An 18,292-nucleotide genomic window follows, 5' to 3' on the forward strand; every position below is an offset into this window, starting at 1 on the left:
CAGCTGCAAGAAGGACAATATCATAAGTATATCCATGGAGAGGAAAGCGCCGAGGAACAGGGTGCTGTGGGTCACTCATCACCTGCGCTTTCCCTCCTTCCTTGCTTCAAGAACAATCTGAGAAGGGAATGAAACCGAAAAGAGGGCCGCTAGCTGCCGGAAGGTATCGAGGCAAGGGATCCTACCGTGACTTCACGAGCACGCGCAGAGCAATGCAAGAAAAGTAAAGGACAAGTTCGACAGCGACCAGTTCGTCGACCGTCGAGGCGATGCTGGATTTCGATTGGGGTTTCGCGAGATGCGCCGGCTCGCCTTTTTTATTCTAGGTGCGTAAAAGTGCTGAAGATTTGATTCTGGGGGCCCGCCATTCGGTTTTACAGCTCCGGTCAGAACATGCGTGCTTTCAAGATGCTGCACATTAGCAGCTTCAACTTCAGGTTTCTCAGATGCTGCACATTAGTGGACTAAGAGCAACTCCAACAATAGCTTCTACTTTAGATTTCTCAGGTTTCTATAGTGGAGCTTGTTTTTCACACAACTCCAGTAAAGATCCCTCCTTCTCAGCCCTACTTATTTTTCTCTTTTATTTCCACATATCCACTATGTATACTCTCCATCTCATATAACAACAATTCAAACTAAATTATTTGTAATGCATACAAATGAACCATATTTAAATTCATGATTTCAAATAAAATTCAAATTTCAATCATTTTTTCAAATATAAAAAATAGAAATAAAGTCTCAGCCCATCACAAACAAACATGGTCTCAAACAGATTTTTAATAACAACCAAGAGGCAAGAGCTCTCGCTAATTTCTCAGATACATGACAATATGATAGTTGAAATGTAAAAAGAGAGCTCGAGAGCAACACATGACAACAGCCAGATGACAATACTACGTGGATTTAAATCTCCTGCATAGGCACATAGCTAAAAAGGTCTATTTTAAAACACAGGAGTTCAAGACACATGAGTCGAAAAGCTCCAGTACAAAAATGTTATCCTTTTGGCAGTTCTGAAATAGTCACAAGCTCTCCTTTTGGCAGGCAGCGAGATCTCGATCAGTAGCCAAGAGATCTGCAGCTCTGTTCTAGTCCTTACTGGATGACAGGCCATGTGTGCTTTCTCTTTAGTTTTTCTACCCTGGGCACAAGGAAGTCTTGTGCTTAGCAGGAGATTCTAAGCTGACCTGACCTGCTGAATACCTTGGAAGATCGCAGGAGAATTTCCTTAGAAAGGAACAAGCCATGAGTATTCGCTGTTGAGCGACGCGAGGTGAACACAGAGTTGCATGGATGTACAATAATTATGATACAAAAAATCTTCTACTATAATAAACATATAGATATACTCGTAACAGAGCTAAAGCTGTATATAGTTGAGCTGAAACAAAATAAATAGTCTATGAGGACCTAATTAGGTCAGCCTGTTGTGTTGGGTGGTTGGCGATGGCCCAAGAAGGACCGAAATGTATTTTCTCGGATCCCTAGCTTCGCACACTTCAAACAACTCATTCAAGAACGTGCAGAAACTTACTTATCTCAATCATGCATCTTACTAAAACTTGAGTAGTTGATAATGATACCATATAAAAAGTGCAAAAATGTTGCCCTCAATTAAAACATCTTTAGATCTTCACCTCCAATCTATCCCTCGAGTACGTACTGACCGTCCTATTAGGTCCAGATGATCCTACCTTCCACACGAGAGAGTCCACAAATTAAACATGAACATGGAGAGCTCAGAGGGAGACATCTGACACATGTCTAGCTATCATGATTCCGATATGCAATTCTATTCACCATGACTACAAAAGTAGTCCGAGCAATCTAGCTAGTTATTATACTAGAATAAGCATGATCATGAGCATGAGCATGGTAGTAGAAAACATAAAAGGAGGCATATGGTATGCAATTGAATCAGAACATGATGTGATTACATTGCTATTGCAATATGTTCATCACAAGATCACCATTTAGATCGTGCCTCTAACTTGTGTCTCCTAGTTCCAAAACTCCGGCATGGATCTTCTTCGCAAGGTGATCACACCAGCCAGAGTCTAGCCTAAGCTAACCTTTGGACAATTTTCATTATCCTAACTTTCTACATATGGTTGTCCCTCAAGTTCCTTGACTTTTGGGCAGAATGATGATGCGCTGATCAAGAAGGTGAGTAGTTATACCTTGAAAATGTCGTGATATAAATGTGCAAATTCGAGAAAAGGAATGCTAGAGGTTGACTAGCCAGGGGAAGGGGGTCCATGCCGATCGTCTTGGTTCCTTTTTCCTCCTATTCACGTATCATCACCACCAAGTTGTTCCCATGTCCTCCAGAAAGTCTTAGCCAATTGCATGTTCGTCCTGGCTATTGAAATCCCTTTAGATATGAATGGTTCTTCTCATATATTTGATCATCTTCCAATCACTAGTTTGCTACGACGTGATCTCTAAGATTATATCTTTTCAAAATCCACCCCAAGTCTTTGACAATAGTCATTTGTTGAATCTGGACGTGGTTGCGTGATGGACTAGACTAGACCAATCGGCCTTGGGCTCCTTCCAAATGATCAGCCCAACCTCATTAGGGTTGTTGAGCTTCATTTCTTCTATGCTGGATGCTGTTTTTTTTTTTTCATGTAAATGGTCCAAATTGGGCCAATTTTCTGCGAAATTACGGTATACTCTAGAAACATAGCTACATGTGAATACGGTCTAATTATGAGGTATGATCAATGATAATGATGTTATCTTCCTTCTAATATTAAGGATAAACGGGGTGAGAGGGTATCACTGAGGAATCAACATCAACAACATGATAGTTTAACCACCACTTTTTATACAAGTTCCCCCCAGCTATGTTCTTCTTGTGAATTAGCTAAACAATCAACACCATTTGATAATGGCACGAAGAAACGATGGCACACCCAACTTGAACCACCATGGACACAATTGCTCATTCAAGGTAAATGGTTAAAGCTATTACACTTGAATGAAGATGATGCACTGCTAACTACTCTAGATTAGAAAAGATTATAAGCATATATTTGGACGAGAGATTGGTGCTTGATGGGCTCTACCTCCACATGCTTAACATCATGGGCGGAGGGGATGGCGACTATTGTCCCTAGCTGGTTGTGGAGTGAAATAGCATGAGGGTGAAGGGCACACGTTGGCTAGCGATGGTAGAGGATCATTGCGGACACCCGGAGCGCACTATTATGTGGAAATGAAGAAGATTGGAGATTTGGTGTGTCTGATGCGGTGACGCACCCCTTCGACAATGAAGGAGGTTAATTGCCACCTTAAGATAACGTGACAATTAACACCTCTAAAAATCTCTAATTCACTAAGAAAATTTTTCTAAAATGTTATTTAAATCAAATAGATATATAACTCTTACAAATAATATAGAAATCATATAAAACTTGATACTTCTAAAGATGTTTCTAGATAAAAGATTTATACACAAAAGATATTTTCCATGCTACATAAAAATGATAGTGTATATATTTCAAAAATGGTTATATAAGAGTATTAGTAACTTTTTTATATTTTTGGTAGGATAATTATATTATGATTGATTATTAAATATTAACAGAACCAACTGATAAACACTTTTCCATTGTTGAAGTCTAGAAGTGAGCATGACATTTGTTGAGATGTGTTGTGACATATTTGAAGAGAGAGCGGAGTTAGAAAGCACAGAAATCCTAAAAATCTCATGAACTCTGACAACTTGGAATGTATATTGGGATTGTGTTCTCTTAAGTGTTTAGGATTGTTAGTTTTTCAATGGATTGCTAAGAAATATTTATTTCTATTTGTTAAAAATTGTTGATTGATCTTGATGACCAAAACTAGCTTAGACAAAGGATCTAGATAGAGTTAAGTGTTGTTAGTTGTTGTTTGATTGAAAGTCATTTGTATAATGTAGTCAATCGATAAAAAATGATATTTTGCATCCACATGGTAGTAATTGATAGACATCATTGTTCATCTTGTCTGGCATGAAAAAAATGATCCAGTACAAGCTGCAGATAAGTTTCATTTCCCACATAGTACGATTTAGCATATCGTGGTGGTTAGGCATGGAGCATCTGGGAAGTTTAATGCTTGCCATGATGAACTAGATGGTACTTGGAATATTTTTCACTTAAAAAACTCATGACTTTTCTTTGGAACAAAAAGGAAAAATGAAGTGCTCTAAGTGTTTAAGTTTACAGCTCAAAAATTTCTCTTGTGCGATAGGCCAACGCCGCCTTTGCCAGCGAAGCCATTGTGTTGCGCCTCAAGCTCTCAGTCCCAGGTGGAAGCCAAACTACTGTAAAATCTATGAGCATAAAAGGAGAAAGGAAAATATACTCCCTCCATCCTTTAACAATTTTAAGGTAGGACAAAGTATGAAACCAAACCTTGGTTGGCTGGTCACAAATGTGGCATGCAAGTAATAAAGTATTGTATTTGAGGTCAAACTTAATTTTTAACCCGTGAGAACATGCTTGACTTTAGAGTTCAGAGAATAAAATGCAAAGAACATGCTAGAATTTAGAGTTCAAAGTCTCGATAGAACAAATGGGCAGGCACTTGAAAGTCGGAGGTCACCCTGTACTCTCATTGCTGAGCAACATGAAGGGCGGTGAAGAGGCTTCCAGCTACAGCCATCGTTTTTCGAGGAAAAGTTGATGAAGGTCTCCTGTCCCTAGCGTAGCATCATCCTCATGTGGGTACGCTGCTACCCACGGTGGCATGCCAATATTTCCGATATTTAGAAACAAAATATGAATATTATGTATGATCTTTTTTAATGGAGATCATCTGCATTCTCCTGTATGTTTATAATTGTTAATTTTTTGGTGGATATTTAGTTAATCTTTATTTCTATTTGAAATAATTATTGACTTGCTTAGAAAAAATATAGTAGAATGGTATATATTTAGAAACAAACATAAATCCATTTGGAAAATCTTGTATTTGCTGCTAAAGTAACGACATCTGCCTACGGGTGTACACATTTCCCCTCATCCTCTCTAGAAACCATAATAATACAATAATTAGAGAGCTGTGATGGAGTTCTACGTGGTTAGCAATTGTTTTTATAATCGAAGGGAATCAAAGAAAACAACATTTCTTAATTTTTCTTTGGGTCAGTCTACACATGCAGATTTAGATGGTTAAATCTTTGAAAATCTTGGTCCATTTGATCAAGATCTAGCATATCTCCATCCCCCCATCTGACACCACTCAAACCCAACGCCTGCCAGCCATCTCACCGCGGCCAAGTGATGTCTAGGCTACCCCGCTCTACACTTGCCACCACCGTCGGGTCCATGACCTCCCCCACCATCCCTAGCCCCTAACAAGGCCAAAACCTTATTCCTAAAGTGTCACTGGAATAGATGAAGTTCGTGAGATATGGAGAATTTCAATATGAATCTGTTCACAAAACCGTGAGGTAAGAAATTCGACAGATTTCCTTATGAAATTAGGGTATAGTTAAATAGCACAATTCCGTTTCTTTCCAGGAACAGGAAGTCATATGATCAGCAGGTGATTGAAATCTGACTCAGCGTGATGAATATCTGGGAGATCGCACGCACGATGCTACTGATTTCTTCAGAAGGACAAGAAATCTGTGCGGTTGTTTAATCTTTACACACACCATGATTAGGTGCTGGCGAGTGGCAGCAGCTACCTGGGTCTGTTCATTTTCTGCTCGTCCTGATTGGAATCCTCTCCGGAGTATGGTACATTAATCAGAGAGCTTTGATTGACTCTAACCTGAGAAATTGTATTATTGGGAACTAAAATTTCCTACTTCCTAGCTGATCTCCTCCACTCATCCGGCACAAGTGGAGCTTGGCAAGGTTCAACAAAAAAAAAAAAAAAAAAGCAGGAGCTGACTACAACGACCTGTCTTTTTGTACTTGACACTCGAGTTTGTTAGGAATATATATAATTGCTCTTATATGTTGACATCTTGCCTGCTATATGTTGGCTATGTGATGGGAGGACGCTATGTATTCAAATGCCACTTGGACTTTTTTAAATAGAATCTTACAGGTTTGGTTGCATTTGCTGCTTAGGTACTCAAATTTCAAGTCTTTCTTGACCTGCATTGGTTATTCTAGTGCGCTGTCTTGACCTGGATGTATCCAACTGGCTACATCTGTATACAACACTATAATGTGCTTACACTAACAGATTTTTTTCTAAAAGGATTGGACACAAGATGCTGGATACTAATATCCATAATTTGAAGATGTCTCTGTCGGTATGATTTATAAGAATTTTTTCTGCATCTGCATCTCTTGCATGATAAAGCTTGAAGCTTGCTTGCATTATAGGTTTAAGAAGCCTCCTTTTTAGCATTGTTACGGGGGAAATGGATCTACTCATGGACTGCCACAAAGTCAATTCTCCTCTAGCGGCATAAACAACATCTCCAGTTCCAACTTGTTAGTCTTTGACTGGCGTAGATACATGATTTGGTGTCAGTCTCATGGTTTACTGCTAATAAGGATCACGTCAGCCTTGTGAAAGCATATATCTCTGCATATATCTCATTTGCAAGATGGATCTGTTACTTATGATTGTGCTCTTGTACTACTTTATTACTCGAGAGTTGTAAACAACTCCGTGATGACTGGTGCGTGCACTCCAGCTGGTTCATGGACAGAAAGACATGTGCATGCTTCAGGTAAACATCGTCGGCGATGACGATGGATGAACTGGAGTGGAGCCAGCCTCTGATGAAGATTTACATGTCAACTAAAAATGAACAGGAGAAAACCAGCAAATCCGTAACCATATTTGCATTGCCATGACAGAAGTATTTCCATGAGGCTCAAAAACTTAATTGTATACTGTATGTACAGTACAGAGAGCACTTCCCATCAACCAGATGACAACTAATAACTCTAAATGTACAGTTGCTGATTGCTGTCAAATTCATCAAACCACGCGCAATCGCTCTACCTCTACCTATAGGATCGCTGGAATGAACAACAATGCTGGCTTCACCGCTGCGACGTCGCCGCGCCGGCCGTCGAGACCTGGAAGACCTCCGGGTTCCAGTCGCCGGCCGCGACGTCGCCGTCGATGACGAACCCAGCGAACGTGAGGCTGTGCGCGTAGTACTTCTCCACGTTACCGTCCTGCACCACCACCACCTCCACCTCCCCGTCGCCGGTATGCAATGGCACCACCCTCCGGTGGCCCTCCGGCTCGCTCCGCCGCCGCGACCCCGACAGAGCCCGGAACAGCCCCGACCACCGCCGGCTCTGGCGCGCGGTCGACATTGTCCGTAGTGCCGCCGCCGGCGTCAACCGCCCGCTTGAGGCGCTCGGCAACGCGGTCGAAGCGGTCACCGCGCTCATTGCCCGGCGGAGCCGCCTCGCCTCGTCGATCTCCCGTCTGAGCCTCTCCGGCAGCCGCAGCGTGTACCGGTCCACCCGCTCCTCCGCCGTCTCCGCTGGCTGCTCGTCGGACGATGTGGGGCCCCGTTCTGGCGTTGACTCGGACGGCTCGATGTCGATGTTGATAATCGTGTCGGTGGGCGCTTCTGCCTGGGCTGCGAGGTCAGCGGCCAGGACGTGGCCGGCGTCCGCGACGGCCGGGTCGGAGAGGTCGGCGCGGCAGACGGGGCAGGTGACGTGCGCGGCGAGCCACACGTCGATGCAGGCGGCGTGGAACACGTGGCAGCACCCGGGGAGGAGGCGGAGCTTCTCGCCGGCGTCGTCGAACTCGGAGAGGCAGACCGCGCACTCGAGCGCCCCGCGGCCGGCCTTGACCGCCCGCGCCGTCGCGTACGTGAGCACGGGGAGCGCCTCCATCGCCGCGGCGTCGAGCCCCACGGCGGCGCGCCTCCTGCCGCCGCCGACGCTGGCCGCCGACGCGAACGCTGCCGCCGCCGCTGCCGCGACGGCTGCGTTGGCGCTCAGGGCGCGTCGCCGCGCGGCGTCCGTGGCCGTGGCGGCGTCGGAGCAGCGGCGGAGGTAGGCCGAGAAGAAGGCGAGTAGGAAGAGCGCGGCGATGAGGCTGACGAAGAGGAGCGACGTGGTGAGGCTGAACCTTCCTCCTCCACCGCCGCCGCCTCCAGCGTCGGCGGGCGGCGACGGCGGCGAGAACGCGGCGGATAAGGTGGCGCCGGGAGGCGGCTGGAGGAGCTGCGACGTGACCGGCCGGAGCATGGCGAGCACGAGGGCCAGTGGCCGGAGGAATGTGCCGTGGCGGTGGGGCCACGTGGTAGCCGGCGGCGCGGGCGCCATGGAAGCTTCGGGAGAGGGGAGGTGGGGCGCGGTGCGGTGGGAAGTGGGGCGGTGTGCGCGTGACGACGGCGATGTGATGGAAAAACAAATGGAGAGGCGGCCAGGCGGGAGGAGAGCTGGAGACGTGCGAGGGGAGAGCCGGAGAGTGACGTGAGGACGAGTAGGGAGGGGTCCCTGGGTCAGAGCTTTCATTTGAGGCCAACCATAGAATAGAGTATATATACGAAGAGGGGTGAGTATCAAATCCATGGTGTGTGTGGGTCTGCGTTTGACATTGTTAATGCAGGAGGACGCCAGAGAGCTCAATGCAGACATGTGTGGTTAGGCCAAAGTCAAACCCCACATCCCGGGGTTGGTGATGAGCCGGCCGCGTGGTAGATGGGAAAGCTTTTCGCGGGCACCAAACTTTCATTCTCGCACATTGTCCTCACATCATCAGGCGGCAGAGCAATGTTTGTGTTAGGGGCTATTGCGAGATTTTCCAACACTTTGATATTATTTGAGTAAATTTCATGATCGACCTTTAAATTATTGAGCGATTCTCATCCAGATCCTCATAATAAAATTGCCCAGTGAAGCTCGAGCGCGTCCAACCACATGCGGCCTACTTTAGAGCGCACCCTGCTCGAGCTCGTCACCTCACCCCTCTGCGGCCGCGTCGAAGGCTTCCTCGCTCGAGCGCGCCAGAGGCAATCGCTCTTGGTGGCGGCTTCTCATGCGCCTGGCGGGCGCATGGCATTGCTGGCGACGTTGCTGGCCTTGGGGAAGGTGGGGCATGGCTCAGTTGCAGCCTTCGGCAGGCGGAAGTGGCGGCGAGCACAGTCAGCGGAGGCGTTAGGCCAGGGTTTGGCGACAGCTATTGTGCTTGCCCATGGGGGGTGGCTTGGGCGCCGACGGTGGCGGCGGGGCGGCGGATCGGGATGGTGGGTACCTGGATGGAGGAAGGGAGCACCGGGGAGGGGTTGCTCTCCGGCAACGAACAGCTGGGCAAGGAGAGGTGCATGCCGGCAACGCCATGGAGGGAGGAGGGGGAGGGAGGAGGGGCTGACATGCGGGTCCCACATGCTAGGATCCATGTTGTTGCACAATTAGCATGCCATCTCAGCTTATGGGGTGTGGTGTGGTGGCTGGTTTTGGATCTAGATGGTCAGCTTAAATAGTTTACAGATTCTAAAATGGAATTTCATAGTATGGAATTCTAAATGAGAATCGCACAATAGTTTAAGGACCGGCTATGAAATTTACTCATATTATTTTTAACCCTTTCATTTTTAGATGAGCGGCTCATATTAGAACTACTTTGCGCATGAATTTCAAATTTAAATCGATGGTACATGAAAATTAGAAGTGAACTCATGAATAAATTTAAAACCCATAGCTAATCGAAATTGCTTATTTTTCTCTGTTTTGGCTTATTTTGTAGCATAATACCCATACACACACACACACATACCCTATATTTCCCAATTGCATTGCACCATCCTATTTCTTTAATATGTGTTTGATTGAAACCATAACTTGAGCTATTTCAGCTCTTATGCCATGACTTGATTTGGGACTCTAATTTTGACCTCATCAGCTGCTGTTTTTAAAAAAACGATGGATATTACCATTAATAATGATTAGACTTTACCAAGTTGGTTGTAGGATGTTTCTGATTTTTGCCACAGCACTGGAATGAGTATTTTCTGAGTAAGATTTTTTTGGGGGGTGCTATAGTTCCCTCGCGATGGATCATCAGTTCTGCTGAGGGCCTGAGAGTGAGAAGCGGCAGTAGGAGAGTGACCTTGGGCACCACAGCCGCTGTAGCGCCAGGTGTGCCCTGACGCGTACTCATGCGCGCGGGGCGTCCCCTTTCTGCGAGCGGCACCACAGGGCACCTGGCCTTGGTGGCGCCGTGCCGGTCGACGTCACCTGCAGCTCCACTACTGTGTACCCATGATGGGCCGTACGCACGCACACCAGGACCAGGTAACGTCGTCGTCGCGGCTGTCCTGCGCCTCCGCCGTCCCGGCCCGGTGGGTCATGCCGATCATGTGCGTGGAGGCTGCGAGCACGCCACGCGACGCCGCTTTCCGGCCGCCACGCGTCGTGGCGTCGCACCATGTACGGAGGCGTCAGATCCATCGGAGACGCCTGCACGGCTGCACGAGTGGAGCTTGCTTGTGCGCACGGGCCATGAAGATTGAGGAGGCAAGCAGGCGATCGGGCTGGCTCAGCTCTAGGGCAAGTTTTCAGGTCCCAACGAAGTTTGCGGCTGCTCGTGACGTTCAATGGATCTTGTTGTATAGCAAAGTACAACTCGTGTTCATCATGTATGACCTCCGATCACGTTGTACACTACGACGAGGAGCTTCCCCTGGCATCCCCCTGTGTGGATACCGGTGCGTGGGTCGTCGGGTCAGGACAGGACGCGAGCGTCTTGCCGGAGCGACGAGCCGACGAGCTAGTACGTAGCCGGTACGGTGTACTTAACGTGTGTACGTGTCCGGTCCGAAGGCGCGGGCCGGTGGTGTCGTCGTCCGAGGGGCGCGCGTACGAACGGAGTACGTACGTGCCGGAGCGACGACGGATCGATCGTCGGAGGCGGGCAGGCAACAAACGTCGTCGTCGTCGTACCGCCCCCTCTCCCCGTACGCGAGATCTCCCGTCTCCGCAGGATCGTGCGTGCGCCGTGCAACGCCACTCGTACGCGGTGGTGGTGGCGGCGCGCGGGATCGGAGACTTTGGTATGTGGACGCCGAGAACGCGGGCACCGGCTCCGGGGTGAATCACACCGCGCGCTTGGCGCGTGCCGCGTGCGCCCAGACGACGACGACATGTATGGGGATCGGGACGACAGGGACCGTCGCAAACACTGGCAAGGCTGCCGCCGACCCAAAACTTGCAAAACATGGTTTGGGCCCAACAAACAGTTTTTGGGCCGTTGCTCCGAGTGCAACCTTAAGTGGCCCATATATCTTCCTCCCTCTTATACAAAATCTAGAGCGCGCTCGCTCTCTGGAAAGTCTAGCTAGGCCCCTCCTCTATGTACTTAACTGCTCGTCGGAACGTGCTACCAGCTTATTACACGTACGCATGGGCACGTACGTCCGCACGTGCCGCGCGCTCTGCACAGCTGCGCCACCGAGCTGTACTCGAGGTGAGGTGAGACAGAGGTGAAGCCCGGAGACGGACTGGACGCTTCTAGCCGGCCGGCCACGTACGTGCGCACGTGTAATAAGCTGATCCATCAATCGGCACGCGTCCTTTTTCTACGCCACCGATCGACAACGGTTGCATCGCCACCACCACTTTTCACCGCAGCTACTGGGTAGCCTCGATCGCTTCCGTCTCCATCCATCAATTGCTGGCTTGCTGCACGACACCAGCAAACTCGGCTCGCGGTACTGTAGCATCTCTCGATCGATCGATCCAGCCCGCCATGGGACAAGGCAAGGAGGTGAAGACCCGGCCCGACCCCAAAGTGGAGATCCAGGTGCGCCAGCCTGCTGTGAGCCTGTGACCTGTAATTCGGTCTCGTTCCGTTGCGATTCTTCCGTGACCGGTGGCATGCATGGCCGCAGGAGAAAGGCGAAATCTTCTTCTTCTACAGGCCCAAGGTGGGCAAGGACGAGGCGCGCGGCCCCGACGACGTCCAGCGCATGTACATCGTCCTGCGCCCGGAGTCCGGCGACCGCGCCGTCGAGGAGAAGCAGGCGCCCGACTCCGGCAAGGAGGGCCGCAAGCACCACCACCAGGACGACGGCGACCGAGGAGGATCCGGAGGAGGGGCGAGCAAGAAGGAAGGCCACGAAGGCGGCCATGGCAAGGAGGTATGTAAACGGCTAGAACACGCCATGACGATTTAGTTTCTGCGGCACGTGGTTGCATTGCATCTCGATTGGTCGCGCAGGAGGTTAACATCGAGGAGCAGCCGCTGCTCCGGCTGGTGGTCATGGGGAGGAAGAGCCTGCCGGACCCGGCCAAGCACAGCCTCCCGTACTGGGGGTACGTCGAGCTCGTCACCACCAAGGTCCAGGACATCAAGGACGCGCTCAAGGAAGGTATGAAATACTGTGCTTGTATAAGAGTGTAAGACGGTGTCAAATGACAGAAAAATCTGAAGCTTTTACTCTGCTCGGTTGTGGCATGCAGAGGAGTACAGCACGGCGACGCGGGGCCAGCGCCGCAGGCCGGCAGCGCGTGCGCTGGGCGAGGGCGTGTACCGTATCCTGAGGCACGAGCCGGGCGGGCGGCGCTCCCCGCACACCCACCTCGTGTACAAGCTGGAGCTCCCGACCCGCGGCGACGGGGAGCCGCAGGAGGCGATGAACGTGGAGCCGGAGGCGTCGTTCCTCGTGCAGGTGAAGAACCCCGACCCGCCCTCCGGCGGCCGCGGCGGCGGGTTCCGCGGGCTGCAGAGCAAGCGCCGCGCGGCGTTCCCGGCGCACCTGCAGGGCGCGTTCGGGAGCCGGCGGTTCGCGCCGGCGGACCCGCCGGACCTGCTCAACTACGAGGGGTGCGAGCTGCTGCTCATCGCGGCGTCGGACGATGTCGAGGAGGAGCTCGGGCTGGAGCTGGAGGGGGAGGCGGAGGGAGAGGAGGGGGAGGGTAGCCAGGGGGAGGAGCAGCGGGCGGCCGGGTGCTCGGACCTGGTTAAGATGTTCGGCGAGGTGGCCGACGTGAAGCCGCTGCTGAGCGGGAGCTGGGACTAGGCCGGCCACGCGACCACTGACGTGGTGTCATTGTGCGCGTGCGCTCGTTCCAGCCTTTTGTCTTTGATCAATGGAGATGGCGCTTTTGTTGCTCTCCATAGTTAGGAAGGAGGTCGTTGTCGTAGGAAGGTGTTTAATGAGCTTGCTGCAGTTTTAGTTGTTTGGATGTACTAACTGCTTACTGCTATTTAGCATGGCAGTGTAAAGTTGGGTTCAAGCTTAAAGTTGGAACCGAATTACCGTGTTTCGAGTGGTTATGACCACAACTACATGAGAGATGCATTATCCCGTAGTGATCAAGCCCGTTGAAATTGAAACAACGCCGCTAGTGTGAATGTGAACTTCGCTGAAGTCTCCAATATGGAACCGACGTCGGCCGCCACCAATGTAAGCCGGCCGGAAATGTTAAGGGCTGTTCTAGCCGTGTGGAGGGTTTCTTCCTCTTTCAAAACAGTTTCCAAAAGGGTTTCGGCTCCGGTCGCCAAATGCACCGTCATCATCTTGACCGCTCCTGTACCAACAAATGCACCGTCATCATCTTGATACCAACAAATGCACCGTCATCATCTTGACCGCTCCTGTACTGATGACCGCTCCTGTACCAACAAATGCACCGTCATCATCTTGACCGCTCCTGTACAACTCGTCACTGCTCGTCCCCGCTTCTCCACAACTCGTCACTGCTCGTCCCCGCTTCTCCACAACTCGTCACTGCTCGTCCCCGCTTCTCCACAACTCGTGTCATCATCTTGACCGCTTCTGTACTAACAAATGCACCGTCATCATCTTGACTGCTCCTGTACAACTCGTCACTGCTCGTCCCCGCTTCTCCACAACTCGTCACTCGTCACTGCTCGTCCCCGCTTCTCCACAACTCGTCACTGCTCACTTCACCTCTCCACAACTCGTCGTCACTGCTCGTCCCCGCCTCTCCACAACTCGTAGTGGCTCACTTCGCCTCTCCACAACTCGTCATCACTGCTCGTCCCCGCCTCTCCACAACTCGTCACTGCTCACTTCGCCTCTCCACAACTCGTCGTCACTGCTCGTCCCCGCCTCTCCACAACTCGTCACTGCTCACTTCGCCTCTCCACAACTCGTCACTGCTCACTTCGCCTCTCCACAACTCATCACACTGTTCGTCCCCACCTCTCCACAGTCCAATGTACCAACTCGTCACTGCTCGTTCCCACCTCTCCACAGTCCAATCCGACTCCGGTCGCGGTCACCATCTTGACCGCTCCTGTTACAACTCGTCGCTGCTCGTCCCCGCCTCTCCACAGTCCAATCGGCTGTCCACCACCACCCCAGCCCCCGCCCCTCCACAGCCCAATCGGCTGTCCACCACCACTCTGGCGCCGCCGCCGCCCACCTCACCGCTATCTCAACCGCCACCACCGCTTGCTACCCTGCCCACCTCAACCGCTCCCACATGAACTCGTCGTTGTTCGTCCCCATCCCTCCACAGCCCAATCGGCTGTCTACCATCACCTCGTCAGGCGGTGCCACCACCGTCCCACCTTGCCGCTATCTCGACCGCCACCACCGCCCGCTACCATGTCATCCTTGTTTTGCGGAGAGGAGACTGCCACCTCCCGCTACCCTATCATCCTTGTTTCGCGGAGAGGAAACGCTCCCCTGAGGAGCTAGGCTCCCACATCAACTCGTCGTTGTTCGTCTCCATCCCTCCACAGTCCAATCGGCTGTCCACCATCACCCCGGCAGACGGTGCCACCACCACCCTACCTTGCCGCTGTCTCGATCGCCACCACCACCCGCTACCCTGTCATCCCTGTTTTGCGGAGAGGAGACCGCCACCAGTACCTGCTACCCTATCATCCCTGTTTTGCGGAGAGGAAACGCTCCCCCGAGGAGCTTTCTAGAAAGCTGCGGGTCGTATGTAGTAGGAATTTGCACAAGGTGTGCTAGTATAAATTCGCATACTAAGTATAGTAAACGTGCAAGAACACATACGGGAAATATCTTTTTATTCATCATTGTAAGTTTACAGAGTACAATTTCCTGCAGTATATAATAAATTGTGCCGAGCAGCAGAGAATCGTGTGGCTTGTGGGTTCCGGGGCCTCGTGAGGCCTCCGGTTAATTATATCTGCAGCATTGGGTTGCAGAACATCTCTGATTAAGCTATGCCAATAGTCGTCATCTCTAAGTAGAATAAAGTCATCTCCGAGTATGCATAAGCACAAAGAATAAATGTGGTGAAGTGCTAGGGCCCCGTCGGCCTCTAGCGAAAGGTATCCGGCCTCGTCGTGCGGATCCCATAATGAAGTCAAAGTGTTCGGTCTCGTCGGTCGCGAACAAAGTAATTCCGGCCTCGTCGGTCACGGAAAAGGAAACATCCTAGCCTCGTCGGTCAGGGAAAAGAGGACTTCACATGGTTCACCGGTCTTGATGGTGCGGAACGTGGTTGTTATGGTGAGTCGTAGACTTGTGCTCAGACTGTACTCAGGAGGTTTCTCCTCATGTAAACTGCTGAGATCATCGGCGGGACACTTAGTCGTATGCCGGCTCATACTCTTTGATGGCATGCACTTATGCACTTGTGCTAGCTTTGACCATACTGTGGGACTTAGAATAATTTTACTTGTGTGGTAGCGATCAACTGGACTGCAGCCGTCATGGGCCACTTAATGGGCCGCATTGAACTGTCAAGGCCAAATTGGTGCTTGCGTGGCCTATAGCTGCTGGCTGCTGGTGCTTATGCACATTTGCTGGTGCGTATGTTTACATGTTTCTTCATTGTTACACATGCATGGAAGTTTGAGGGCGCACAGGGTTGCCGGGGCTCATCTGTTGTTGCCGGGCCGCTGCCTGGAACGGCCTGTTCGTCGTGGACTGCCACATGCGTCATCGCGATCGAGAATAATCACCGGCCGCCGCGCTCGCCGGAGTTGTGCCGGGCTCCTTTACTGCCGTGCCGCTGAGAACGACGTGCTTGTTATGGCTGCCGCACATATCACTGGAATGGAGTTGTCACCGGCCATCATGCTCGCCGCCGAGAATGACATGCACGTCACCGGAGATCTCGCCGGAGTAACACTCGCCGGGCCGCCGCTCGCGGCCGCAGAAAACCAAGTGCTCTTCACAGGTCTGCTGCCCGTTGAGGCGCTGCGTTCTAGTGAACAAAAGTCGTTGCCAGGCGCCGTCGTATGGATCGCCGTCGAGGGCGTTTCTCTTGCCGGGCTGCCGTGGCCACATACATCAATGAAAAGGGGGGCGGCCGGCGAGTTCGCCGTCGAGCCGCCGCTAGCTGCATGACACATCTTGCAGCACAGGTATTGTTGCCGGTCGCCGATCCAGCGAGATGGCCAGAGACGCGGCCACTCAGGCGCTGGTGTACTCCGCCGCCATCGACCGTGTGCAGAGATCGTGAGCCACGCCTGTAACACATGCTATGCAACTCGATTAAACAGAGATCATTGAATTATATAAAGACTTCACCTTCGACGTGGGCGGCCATGGTGGTGTCGATGTTGCAGTGAGCGGCGACGGTGCCGGGCGGGCTGCTACAAGGAACTGCCCGCGGATCTCCGGCCGCACTTACCAGATCACGGCGCCCTCCGGCTGGTGGTGTAGTGTGCTGTGTGTGGAGAAGAGAGTGGAATGGAGTGGCGGCGTGCGGATGCAGCAGGGCGGCGGCGTGGTGAAGAATGGATGTCCGGCGGCGTGCAGAAGCAGCAGGGCACCGGCGTGGTGAAGAATGAATGTCTCTATGATGAGAGGGCGAGGGCCTCCTTTTATAGGCAGGAGGTATGGTTGCCAGCTGATGGAGTAATGGGGCGCCGAGCGCCGCCGCGCTGCCGTTGCAGGGCGAGCGCTTCTCGCGGATGGCTCCGTGGATGAAGGACGACCGCGGCGCTGCCAACTTCAAATTTGAATTGCAAGTTTTATCCTCTCGGTACTCTGGCACCTTCCGAGCCCTTTCAAATGAGACGACTCTTGCAGCTAGTTAACTTAAATCAGCCCACAACTCTTGCAGCTAGTTAACTTAAATCATCATAGGGCTCATTGCCGAGTCACCGCCGCTGGGCTTATCTCTGCATTCGTTCTGACCAACTGATCACAACGGGGACCCCATCCATGTAACTCAAGTTCAACCAAGCCCAAAATATGCATCATAATGTCATGCTATTTCAAACTTCTCCATTAATTCTGAATAGACTATACAATATCATGGCGGTCAAAATCTCATCATACAATCCCGAAGCTTCCTCTAGGTCTTCCGAAGATAGTTACAACCCTTTCTCTTTCCTACGTGGCTCTCTTGTAGAGAACTTCTCGACCCCATTGTGGGTGCTCTAATGGAAATGAAAAATGTTTGTACACTTATTTCATATTGCGGTTTCCAAGAATGACATGTCGTCGAAAAATGTTTGAGTAGATGAATAAAACAAGATCTTCCAATGGAGAGTTTCATTTCACAGTTTCATAGGATGGACATACCAGTTAATTGTGAAGCATGTCATTGGGCGTGATGAAATGAAATAAAACTCTCTAGTCCCCAATGCTAGTTTCATCAGATTTCATAGTCTTGGAAACAATGTATGCAGAGCTTCATCTTAAGACTATCCCAGTGCAAGGTTTCATCGCACTGTTTCCAAGGATGCCACATCATCCCATGAGGTGTATTCTCATGAATGAAACAGAGAGTCCCAGTGCATAGTTTCATTTCACGATTTCATAGAATGACCATGAGATTTAATTGTGAGGCATGTGATTGGATATGGTTAGATGAAATGAAACTCTATAGCCCCCAATGCAAGTTTTATAGTCTTGGAAACAGTGTATACACAGTTTCATCCTGATGAAACTCCTTCCCTCTCTCACTTCATAACTATCATGCCATGTCATCACATATGCTGATGTGTCACTGTATTTAATGTGCATGAAACCTCTATGAAACCCCCACTGGGATTAGCCTAATGAAATTCTTTCCCTCTCTCTTCTCATAATTAGCATACCATGTCATCAAAATTGCTGATGTGTCGTATCATTAAATGAGAATGAAACTCTTACGCTACCCCACGATAGCCTAAGAACAACCTAAAAGCTCCTGCACCACGGAGGGCTGTCTAGTGACGTCGAATTTTCAATTATGAATGCTCACCAAGAATATAGTACGCGCAAAATAAGGAGCAAAAACCGGGCCAACGTCCAAATGGAGTATTAACTAAACTAATGCATGCTGTCTCACATTAAAATAATCTATCCAAATTCCATACATTTTTTAATATTTAAGTTAACCCTTTCTTCATTGCAAATATACTTTTGTGGACATCCTCGCCAATTATCTCACTCATAAGC

The 18,292-nt window shown here is 50.3% G+C and overlaps 2 protein-coding genes across 2 annotated transcripts; one reads left to right on the forward strand and one right to left on the reverse strand.

Annotated features, from left to right (window-relative positions):
- Nucleotides 1-6,789: 6,789 nt before the first annotated feature.
- LOC117840529 (uncharacterized) lies at nucleotides 6,790-8,858 on the reverse strand. Its single transcript, XM_034721041.2, has one exon. It carries the CDS (start codon nucleotides 8,583-8,585, stop codon nucleotides 7,020-7,022), a length of 1,566 nt encoding a protein of 521 aa, XP_034576932.1. The 5' UTR covers nucleotides 8,586-8,858; the 3' UTR covers nucleotides 6,790-7,019.
- Nucleotides 8,859-11,452: 2,594 nt separating this feature from the next.
- On the forward strand, nucleotides 11,453-13,224 carry LOC117840545 (uncharacterized). Its single transcript, XM_034721060.1, has 4 exons — nucleotides 11,453-11,748; nucleotides 11,837-12,085; nucleotides 12,166-12,316; nucleotides 12,408-13,224. The coding sequence occupies exons 1-4, from the start codon at nucleotides 11,695-11,697 to the stop codon at nucleotides 12,965-12,967; spliced, it is 1,014 nt and encodes a 337-aa protein (XP_034576951.1). The 5' UTR covers nucleotides 11,453-11,694; the 3' UTR covers nucleotides 12,968-13,224.
- Nucleotides 13,225-18,292: the final 5,068 nt, after the last annotated feature.

This window comes from Setaria viridis, chromosome 9 (genome assembly GCF_005286985.2).
Source record: "Setaria viridis chromosome 9, Setaria_viridis_v4.0, whole genome shotgun sequence".
Taxonomy (NCBI): Eukaryota; Viridiplantae; Streptophyta; class Magnoliopsida; order Poales; family Poaceae; genus Setaria; species Setaria viridis.

Excerpts from the sequence above, each read along its gene's own strand:
- LOC117840529 (XM_034721041.2), bottom strand. The coding sequence starts at position 8,585 with ATGTCTGCATTGAGCTCTCTGGCGTCCTCCTGCATTAACAATGTCAAA.
- LOC117840545 (XM_034721060.1), top strand. The coding sequence starts at position 11,695 with ATGGGACAAGGCAAGGAGGTGAAGACCCGGCCCGACCCCAAAGTGGAG. Across the intron at positions 11,749-11,836 it reads ACCCCAAAGTGGAGATCCAG|GAGAAAGGCGAAATCTTCTT; the intron begins GTGCGCCAGCCT and ends GCATGGCCGCAG. Across the intron at positions 12,086-12,165 it reads AAGGCGGCCATGGCAAGGAG|GAGGTTAACATCGAGGAGCA; the intron begins GTATGTAAACGG and ends TTGGTCGCGCAG.